The sequence below is a fragment of the Sander vitreus genome, chromosome 8, assembly GCF_031162955.1.
Source record: "Sander vitreus isolate 19-12246 chromosome 8, sanVit1, whole genome shotgun sequence".
In the NCBI taxonomy this organism is placed as follows: domain Eukaryota; kingdom Metazoa; phylum Chordata; class Actinopteri; order Perciformes; family Percidae; genus Sander; species Sander vitreus.
In genome coordinates, this window is record NC_135862.1 from 21,313,028 (window position 1) to 21,323,813 (window position 10,786).

Consider the following 10,786-nt stretch of genomic DNA (forward strand, 5'->3'; position numbering starts at 1 on the left):
CCCAAACACATGAAACTTGATAATATGTGCTGGTTTAGAAACCATTCCCCTCACTTATTAAAATGAGACAATGTGTTTATGATTGCCCCCCCCTCTGGTGTGTCTCTCTTCCCTTTGATCCGTCCTCTCTGCGTCAGCCTCAAATGTTAGATATTCAAATCTGGTTACATTTATTTTTGTTTCCTTTTCAGCAGATGGGCACATCTGACAGACTGACTATTAGGTGTTATTATTTCCCCTTTTTTTTTTCAATAGATGCCACTTCATACACTACACGTAAACCTTGTTTTGATTGAGGAGGTTACAACCATTGTCATAAAGCTTTGGAGGCAGGCGAGAATACAAATAGAAAGATTCTGAATAAAAAAGTGTTGAAAGGGTTGTTTTTGAAAAGCAGCTCAGGTTTAAAAGAAACCGCTCCTCACTGGGTCATCCTCCATCTGTGATGCCCAGTCTTGTTATCTCAGACTGCCAGTCCAACAACGGAGAAAAACAAGGTGTCGGTTTGCAACCTCAAGCTTCCGACGCATGACGAGGTTGTCAACTCAACAGGCCATTGTGTTTATAAATCTTATTGCCATGATACTGACGTGCAAATGCATCTCTCAAACTTAATTTTCTAGCAATACTGCAATCAAAGCATTTTATCTTTATTTTATCTTTAAATTATTTGCAAATCGCAGCTTACTGCCCAGGTATGACCAAGAGCACTCTGATTTCCTGCAGCGCACTTGGCGCTAAAATGTCTCTTTTTAAACCTTAAAGCGTAACTCTTGCCAAAATGCAACCTAGGGTCTTTTTGTGAATGTACCCGAGTAAAACTTTCGTTTAAAAGCATAATTTGGACGGAAGCACCACTTTTAAGATTGACCGTGTTTTCGGTCAAATGGGAGTGCTAGGGGCACTACTGTGATCGCATCAAAATCACTATTTTTAAAACACTAAGAAGGCTCGACACAACATGAAACTTTGCTTCAAGTATCACCAGGGGCTCTACACATGAACTTCAGCATTGACAACATTGTTTGTGTACACAGAGTTTACTAAAAAGACAACTCACTTTAGCAGTTGTTTTTTTCAGCTCGCCGCCATCTTGCCAGTCAAAAAGTGTCTGAGTACACAAACAATGTTCACAGTGCTCGAGTTCATGTGTAGAGCCCCTGGTGATACTTGGAACAACGTTTCATGTTGTTGAGCCTTCTTAGTGTTTTAAAAATGGCTATTTTGATGCGATCATAGTAGTGCCCCTAGCACTCCCATTCAAAAGGCCATTTGATCAAAAACGAAAACACGGTCAATCTTAAAAGTGGCGCTTTCGTCCTAATTACGCTTTTAAACTAAACTTTTTGACTCGGGTACATTCACACAAAGACCCTAGGTTGCATTTTGGCGAGAGTTACGCTTTAAGGTTTAAAGAGGGCAGACAGTTTCAAGGTAAGAATACAGTTGATTCTTTCTTCAGATTTTTGGTATTTTAGTATGATCTTTTCCTGTCTCATTTACAAGGAGAAATTTAAGTAATAAGTAACTAGTTATATATAATCTTAAACAGGATTACTGAACATGCAGAGAGGAGCGTTAAAGACGACTTGAAAGTTTTGAAACAACTTATAAAACAGGTTTTTAATTGTAGAATGTAAACTTCCCCTAGATTTGTGGCACCCTTAAATTCAAGAAAAACGAAAATAAAAAGTGGACATGACTTCAGTGTCCTCATGAGCACACAGAGGAAATCAATTTTCAATAAAGTGATAATAAAATAATAAGGCATATAATTTATCCCAATTAGCATATTAAGGGTGGTTTGACATGTTATTAATTAAAGTGTATTTTTTTTTAGACTTTAAAATTGTTGTTACCCCTTCTTTGTATATTTGCTTTTTTTATGATTCATATGTTATGATATTGCTATTTTACTATAAAAACAAACACTAAGTGTTGCAACTAATGATAATTATACATTATTGAATATTCTGCCAATTATTTTCATGTAATTGTTTGGTCTGTAAAGTCAGAAATTGCCCCTCTCTATTTCTCAAAGCCCAGTGTGATGTCTTGAAATGAAAGATATATTGAATCAATTTATCAATGCATAAAACACTGAGAAGCAAAAGATTCTCACAATTGAGAAGCAGAACCAGAAAAGATTGTAGTTTTTGCTTGAAAAATAACTTAAATTATTTATCTATTAACAAAACAGTTGCCAATTAATTGTCATTTGGTCGACTTAATTACAAAACCTTTCTCCGTTTACTGCATCTAATCACACCGAAAGCTCTTAGTTTTATTGTTTTTGCCACCATAAAATGAAAAGCTTTTATTAAAATGATTTTGTAAGTGGTGATTTCTAATCAAAACTCAAATGCAAATATATACATCCATTTTAAAACAATATATGACTGTAGAGCTGCAACGATTAATTGATTAATCGATTAGTTGTCAACTTTTAAATTAATCGCCAACTATTTTGATAATCGATTAGTCGGTTTGAGTAATTTTTTTAAGACAAAAGTAAAAATTCTTTGATTCCAGCTTCTTAAATGTGAATATTTTCTAATTTCTTCTCTCCTCTGTGACAGTAAACTGAATATCTTTGAGTTGTGGACAAAACAAGACATTTGAGGACATCATCTTGGGCTTTTGGACATTTTATAGACCAAACAACTAATCGATTAATCAAGAAAATAATCAACAAATTAATCGACTATGAAAAAAATGCAGCCCTATATTACTGTGTGGCTGCAACATATATAGGTTCTGAATTCACTCTGACAATATCAGCTGTTTGTGATTTGTGGAGGTAGACAGCAGTGGGTAAAGGGTATGACAAATTGAGGGGGACAAGTGGAACAAACCTGAGTGTTTATTTGTTGCTGTATGCTCGCGATGCTCTAAATTGGACGTCACCGCTCCTTCTTGTCACTAGCAGAATCCAAATGTGTTATGGGCAAAAGATATACTTAAATTCGATTTACTCGCTCTAACATGATTTAAATGAGCCTCTTGGCTTGCCCGGACAGATTGACAGCACTGTCTTTATCGCCGCTTTGTTTTATTTTTGGCTGTTTACTCTGCCTCTCTGCTGTCATCTCACACAACGACTTTAAAGGAGCCGACTTCAATCTTCCAAGATCTGGAGAGAATGAGCATCCTTTTATGTTCTAAGCGCTTTATATGACAAATATGAAAAGGGATTCAAGAGAGAGCTGACAAGTTTTTTTGTGCCCTGTTCCTTCAGCTGCAAAGAGCTGCGCAGAGAGAAGTCAAGCCTGCAATCTTATAACATGAGAACCCTTACAAAACTGAGCAAAGAGATAGACCTTTCTCGTTCAGGGTCTTGCTGGGTCAAAGTCATTTGATGCAACTTGATGTACAAACAAAAGGCTTCATTTCTGTAGAATAAAGCCTGAATCGTGAATGTACTGTAGCATGTACACTATGCAGTGCAGCAAGTATCTGTGCTTGTTTATAAAAAGAAAATTAGTTGTGCAGCAATGTGATCAAGATCACCACTGGAGTATTAATGAGTCCCACTCTGGCTTCAATTTTATTCACCCTGGCTATCCAAAGAGATTTAACAAGCAGAACAAATGACCTTGACACATTTCTTTTAATATTCCAAAAGGACCTTGAATCTCTTTTCCACAAAATCAACCAGGAGATAAATAATGCAGCTATTCCTTCCTCTTGTCAGCGTGGTTGCAATGAGATGAGAATGCACAGATGGTAAAGAAGTACTTTGGGAAATACACTCATTTACTTTCTTGCAGAGAGATCAATAAGAAGGTTGACACCACACTCATGTCTTGACTTGTTTTACACTTTGGTTCTTGTACTAATCAAACCAAATATAATGTTTTGATTAGTGAAACTGGAATCTGATTAGCTTAGTATAAAAACTGGAAGTGCGGGGAAACAGCTAGCTTGGCTCTGTCCAAACATCTTGTTTGTTCAATCTGAAAAAAATGCCAATTTATGGTTTAACAAGGAGTAACAGCACATAACTCTTGAGGTTGCCAGGCAATAAGCAGAGACACGGCACCTAAGTGCCAGGTGAATGGATAAACAATAAAATTTTGTCAACAAAAACTTAAAGCACGCAACTCCCTCTTAAAACACAAATTGTGGGCGCCTGGGTAGCTCACCTAGTGGAGCACGCGCCCATGCAGAGAGGCTTAGTCCTCGAAGCGACGGCCGCAGGTTTCGGCTCCAACCTGCGGCCCTTTGCTGCATGTCGTTCCCCCTCTATCTCCCTTTTCAAGTCTAAGCAGTCTTGTTGGAAATAAAGGCCTAAAATGCCCCAAAAATAATCTTTAAAAAAAAAGTGTTCTGTTGGTGTATGGATTAAACAAACGACATACAATATGTTAATATGTGAGCTTTAGAGGTGTTGGGGCTTGAATTTATTTGTTAGTTTTTTACTTTGGATTGAGCCGGGCTATTTGTTTCCCCCATCTTCCAAGCTTTATGCTAAGCTTAGCCAATGGCCTCCTGACTTCAACTCAGTACTTAAAGGTCCCATGGCATGAAAATTTCACTTTATGAGGTTTTTCGACATTAATATGAGTTCACCTAGCCTGCCTATCCCCCAGTGGCTAGAAATGGCGATAGGTGTAAACCGAGCCCTGGGTATCCTGCTCTGCCTTTGAGAAAATGAAAGCTCAGATGGGCCGATCTGGAATCTTGCTCCTTATGAGGTCATAAGGAGCAAGGTTACCTCCCCTTTCTCTGCTTTGCCCGCCCAGAGAATTTGGCCCGCCAATGAGAGAGCGAGATCATGGCTTTCAAACGAGCAAAGTGGCAGTTGGTCAAGGCCACACCCCTCCTCTCCTCCTCGATAGCTGCAGACACAGAAATGGCACATCCTAAGGAAAGCTCATTCTGGGACTGGCTCTAGTGGCTGTAATTCTGCACCAAGGCTGAATTTCGGGAAAGAGACTTCAGATACAGTATTAGGGGACCACTAAGGTCTATATAAAAGCATCCGAAGAGCACCATGTCATGGGACCTTTAAGGAACTTGTTTTAGTGGAACATGTGTACGTTCAAAAGTTGTTTTAGTCGTGCAACAAAAAACTGATTGAACGCTTAGTCTTGCTAGCTGTCTGGATTTACCCTGCAGAGATCTGAGGAGCAGTTAACCATAGTCCTCAGAAATCGACCGGAGTTTAAAATTCCAACACAAAGAAAGCGGAAGGTACCGGACATCCGGCCGAAAAGGCAGAATTTCCGGCGGCAACAGAGCAATCCCCGGGAAGTGGAACGTCGTGGATATAGACTATCGTGGTACTAATGAAACCCACATTGACTTTAATGTCTGTTGTTTTAGTCTCGTCATGTCTTGTATATTAGCCCTCCTAGCTGCGATGGCAGATCTCGCAGCAGTCCAGGCAAAACTCCAGACACTCGATTGGCTCGCAGCAAGACTCCACCAGCACCGACTGGCAGTGGGCATGGCAGTTGAGCTCCTCCACGGGTGCCTCCTGGATGGCCGAACAGCACCGGGCGCAGGCGTGGCAGCAGCAGGAGCAGAGGGTGTGGAGGCAGGAGGAACAGGCCTCCAACAGACCCAGAAGCAGCAAGGAGCACTGGCACGACAGACACGCCAGCAGCAGGTGTAAACACGAGTCTGTGGGTGAGGAACATGTCACAGAAAAGCTGATGGATGTTCTAAAAGCCTGTCAGACACCATCAGAAACGGGGATTAACAATTCTATTAACCCTAAATTAATCTCTCGCATGTTTATTTGTCAAGCCAACTAGAAGTTGAAAGAGAAACTACTCTGCTGCAGTGATCAAGTGTGAATGTGTTTACTTAATCACAGAGCTTCGTTCAGTCCTCGGGGGAAAATAAAAAAGGCCAGCAAGGCTGCCAGTGATGAACAACAACTAGGAAGAAGCTGTCACGAGATAATTGCTCTCCCACCAAAATTAGCTACAGATGAAATTGCATACATTAACCCCACTTGGTGTGTTACAGTGCATCTCTTGCGATCCTAACCGTTGTATTGTTGCTTGGCTAGCGTTTTCATCCTCACAAGGACCAGATAGTGAGTGAGCTCATGCAAATTGAGCTGTTTTATCCTGTTTACTCAAGGAAGTGAATGAAAAGCAGATGGCAGAATTCCCTGGGGAGTGGGGTTCAGCGTATTCCTGCTTAGCCGCTCAAATTATACACCCCTGCACATAACTTATGCTAATATCTATATGTGGTGTAGATGAAAAAGGAGCATTATGTGTGGCTACCGTATTGATTTAATGCATAACTTCATAGAGATAACAACATGAACACAAGGATAAACAAGGAGTGGCCCACTGCACGCTTTGATAACACTTGAAGAAAGTCCAGCAGTTTGAAAGTCTTCAAGGGAAACTTTTTGTGGAATAGGATAGATTGTCTTTGGGGGTAACAGAAAAATTATTTGAATGTTTCACAGAGTTTGCTCACTCATTGTAAGTCGATATTGATACTGACACCAAAGTTAAAGAACAGAAATGTGATGTAAAAAGTATTTACTGAAGATTAATGTGACAATATATCATGATATCAATTTTATATTATATTGTCCAGTAGGGGTGGGAAAAAAAAATCACATTTTCAGAATTGATTATTTTCCCTAGAATCGAAAGGTTTTTTTTACCAATGATTGACCTAAATATGTTCTGTTTATACGTTACCGCTGACCACGCCTACACCATTTCCAGCAAAACAGAGTGAAAGCAGAAAATCCTTATTTACTTCTTCACAAATTAAATAAATGTCAGACTGACTGACTGACATGTGATGTGCATTCTTTTTAGAAAACAATTCATTTTTAGAAATGTCTCATGTTATATTGTCTCTACAAGTGTATTATTCAACTTTTGTTTTTGTTAAGGAAGGAAAAGAAAATCGCAATACTAAATACTATTGAATCGCAATACTTCTAGAATCGCAACACAAATCAAATCGGCACCCATGTATCGTGAAAGAATCGAATCAGGACAAAAGCAAATTGTCCAGTCCTATTCAAATGGTGTGAAAGTGAGCCTCATTGTTGTGCCTACCAGCAGGTGTAGCAGGAGGTAGGTGTGAGCCAGCCACACTGCCCCTGCATCTCCTGCTGCTGCTGCTGCTGCTGCTGCCGTGCACCGAGGAGCTGGAGCCCTGCAGTCGGCTCAGGCCCGGGGGGAGAGGGGGGAGTCTGTGTTCTGGGACTGTGAGCCCACATCGCGGGCAGGTGGTCTTCTGGAGGTCAGACTGAGGCTTCTTCAACCACGCTGCCTCCTGTGAAGCCTCTGCTGGTGGGGCTGCAGCAGGCAGAGGCTGAGCTAGGAAATGAAAACAGACAAACATACAGTAAAGATTGTCTTATTGATCATCAGAACAGGAATAGAATTCCTTAATGATCAAACATCTGAGTGAGCACAAAACAAATTCACCTTTTAATCAATCAGGACTTTAAAATTAGAAACAGACTGCTAAGTGTACAACAGTCTTGAAGCATAACATTCTTGTTTTGCACCCAGGAATACGGAACGTAACCCTTTTCCATACAGGAATGTATCGTTATCTCCAGATGTTTTGGTTGCGGATAGCCCCTCGTCAAGAGTCCCAACATTTAATTTAGGTCATTGTGTTGTTTGCTGTAAAGGTCTCACGGTTTCCACTTACTGCTGATGAGGTCAGTGGGGATGGTATTTCCTCTGCTAACAGGCTCACATGCTGAAAGGATTTCCTGTGCTGATTTTAAAGGTGCACTACCTTGAGCCACATCAAAAGAAAGTCATGTTAGCTGCAAAACTATCATAAGATGTCACAGATTCCTCACTGACCAAACTGACTAAAAAGTCTGAAAATCCAGGATTTTTTAAAACAATTTGCTTACATTGTTTCACATAAAAACAGTAGACATTTATCAAAGTCACTTCCATTTAATATGAGCAGTGTAATCCCGCCTTACAGAGCTTCTAACCCTTACATAATTAATTAAGATGGTTCGGTGTCCCATGATGTTTTCATTGTGTTTCAGGGTTTTTACCACCCTGCCCAGATGTTTCTTCGGGAAACACTAAACACTTTTTACATTGTTAGGATAAAAATTGTAAACTTTACAGATAAAGAATAGCAGCACAAACTATTGTCCCTTTGTCTATCAGTTGAAGCTTTAAAAAAAAAGAATGTGGCCAGAGCAGCTGCAGTGTGTTCGTATTAAGAAAAATAAGTTGCTTATTTCAGGTCACATCATGAGTACTTGCCTTTAGTCGGGTTGCTCTGTTCCTCCGTCCTGTCCACAGGTAAATGTTCTCCTGGTAACATGTCTGATACTCATGACGGCTCAGGATCTCTGTTACACTTTTTTCAACGATTCACCTTGTTCATCCTCCTGCTTCTGTCAGCACCAAAAGGTCAGGAAACCTCCAACAACACCCAACACGCCGGCCTTAGTCACCGCTCAGGAGACTGTGAGCTGTACTGTGTGTGTGTTTGTTGTTGTTCAGTGACTTAATAACACTCCCCTACCCAGCAGATCCCTGAGTGGCCGCTCTTAACATTCTGATCACAGAACAGCAGAGACAGCCGAGGCCCGGTTGTGTGACTTTAGGTTGCCTTCTCTGTTCTGCTTTTAGTCACCTAACACAATGGAGACACATACCCCACAAGTGTGTTAGCTGAATACGGAATACTTATGCAGACACACACACGCACACACACACACACACACACACGCACACGCACACACACACACACACACACACGCACACACACGCACACACACACACACACACGCACACACACACTTATACAAACCTGTCAAAGTTGTATTCTACACTAACTAACATTTGGTATGCAAATAAATGCAATTACTAAATTTGCTCTGTAGTTATGTAGCTCATGTCTTAGAATTAATTATTATTAGTGTGTTAGTCAGATTTTATTTCTGTATCATGCCAAACATTTGGCACATCCCACATATCAAAATAACAAGATAAAACATCAGGTAAAACATATACTGTACAGAACAAGTACAATAAAGCATCAGTTATAACATGTCCTTTTTTACTGTATGCTTTCAAATAACAAAATTTGCTAAATGCATGCAACATTTCTAAATAACGATCATTAAGGCACACAAATTAGCAGAATTATAAATGATATTGTTAATTTTTGTTTGGCAAAAAAACATTAACTCAAGGTCCACTTACTAGCTTTTAACAAAATATCATGGTCTTCCTCAGTGGATGGAGTTTGCAAAACTCCACATTGGTGGCCTAACTATCTAAATGAGTCTAGTCACGTTGTTACCTGTTAACATGCAGTAAAATATAAATGTATGTTCATATATGTAAAACACTATTGGTCAATGTTACGTAATTTGCGAGCACAGTATTCTATCAATCACTAGTTCTGAGTTTGTATTTCAACCTCCCAAAACAAAATCAATTTATGAATTAATTATAATTATTAGTATATAATTACAGTCAGTGACATTTAAATCTTTGTATGTGGAAATCTTGTTTTCCCACAGATGAGGATCTTATGAAGAAATAGGACACATGAGCGACGGCATCATCATTACATGCTGATGAGAAGATGAACAGAGACCAGCCCTTCAGACGGGCTGTTGACTTAGTGCTGTCACAAGTGCTGCATTGAAAAACATGTTGACTTGCCCGCCTCACAGTGAGTATATGGCACATCAAAGCAACACATAAGTGAAGCTGTTGAAGTTGTCTAGCACCATGCTAACTTTCAGTCAGTGAACGCAGCGTGGAGAGACAGTCAGAAGAAAATGTCACCTAATAGGCTGACAGCGAATCAAAGGAAGCCCTGAGAGGCAACAGCAAACTTAAAGCTAACTCGTTATCAGCAAAGACAATTACTGACATTAGTCAAAACAGGAAGCTGAAAAATGAAAAACCGTAGGCCTTTGTTCTGTATTTGGTAGTGAAGTCTACAGTAACAGCTCCACTTCATGGTGTTTGTCAGTGGATGAGACCACTGTTTATCCATGTTTTTATTTTATTTTAGCATTTTACATGATGTGATAAAAAAAAAGGAGGATAAGCTAAAAGCTTTTTTTTTTAGTGATCAAAAGACAAACAACCATGAATATTAACAAAAGTTGTTTAGAAATGTGTTGTTTTTTAACATTGTTTTCAAAATCAATCTGCTGTTTATATGCTAATTAGTAGTATTATGTTCACTATGTATCTTAAGTTATGGCACCTTTATTCATGTATAGTTTAAAACACACTTTGCTAAATAAACATTTCAAAATTGCCTATTGCAGCTATATTGTGAAGGATTTGGATTGAATTTATTAATGTCTACTATGTGAATCGATCTAATTATACGATAGATTATCTAATCTTAGTTTAGTTTGATTAGATCATTCTAATTTCATATTAGAAATACCCAAAAAACTAAAGACCTGAACACGACCCTGCTACTGCTATTGACATTCAGTGAAAAAAAAAATGACGTTTATATTTACTGTATTATGCTGCTTACACAAGCATTAGCATGACATTTAAAATGTATTTACCCAAAACAAAGAATGTTTTATTTACCAAATTTAAAATTTCCATTCATTCAACATACACTCTCCCAGGCGTAACCATGCCAGGTTAGCAGCAGCTGTCGTGTCAAGTATACTATTGGGTTGAGCATACATTTCAATTTGGTCTGAATGTGGAGTACAAATGTTCACTTTAATGCCATAAATCAATGATAAATGATAAAATAAACAATTATCAGGTTTACATATATTTATTATTACATTGTAATCAGACACATTGGGCAT

The 10,786-nt window shown here is 39.1% G+C and overlaps 1 protein-coding gene across 1 annotated transcript; it reads right to left on the minus strand.

Annotated features, from left to right (window-relative positions):
* Nucleotides 1-2,313: 2,313 nt before the first annotated feature.
* Nucleotides 2,314-8,518, minus strand: LOC144522406 (uncharacterized). The gene is made up of 4 exons (XM_078257454.1): nt 8,238-8,518; nt 7,654-7,743; nt 7,047-7,310; nt 2,314-5,628 (listed from the first exon to the last, which is right to left on the minus strand). The coding sequence occupies exons 1-4, from the start codon at nt 8,296-8,298 to the stop codon at nt 5,357-5,359; spliced, it is 687 nt and encodes a 228-aa protein (XP_078113580.1). The 5' UTR covers nt 8,299-8,518; the 3' UTR covers nt 2,314-5,356.
* Nucleotides 8,519-10,786: the final 2,268 nt, after the last annotated feature.

Excerpts from the sequence above, each read along its gene's own strand:
- LOC144522406 (XM_078257454.1), bottom strand. The coding sequence starts at position 8,298 with ATGTTACCAGGAGAACATTTACCTGTGGACAGGACGGAGGAACAGAGC. Across the intron at positions 7,744-8,237 it reads ACAGAGCAACCCGACTAAAG|GTAGTGCACCTTTAAAATCA; the intron begins GCAAGTACTCAT and ends ATGTGGCTCAAG. Across the intron at positions 5,629-7,046 it reads ACCTCCTGCTACACCTGCTG|ACTCGTGTTTACACCTGCTG; the intron begins GTAGGCACAACA and ends CCTCACCCACAG.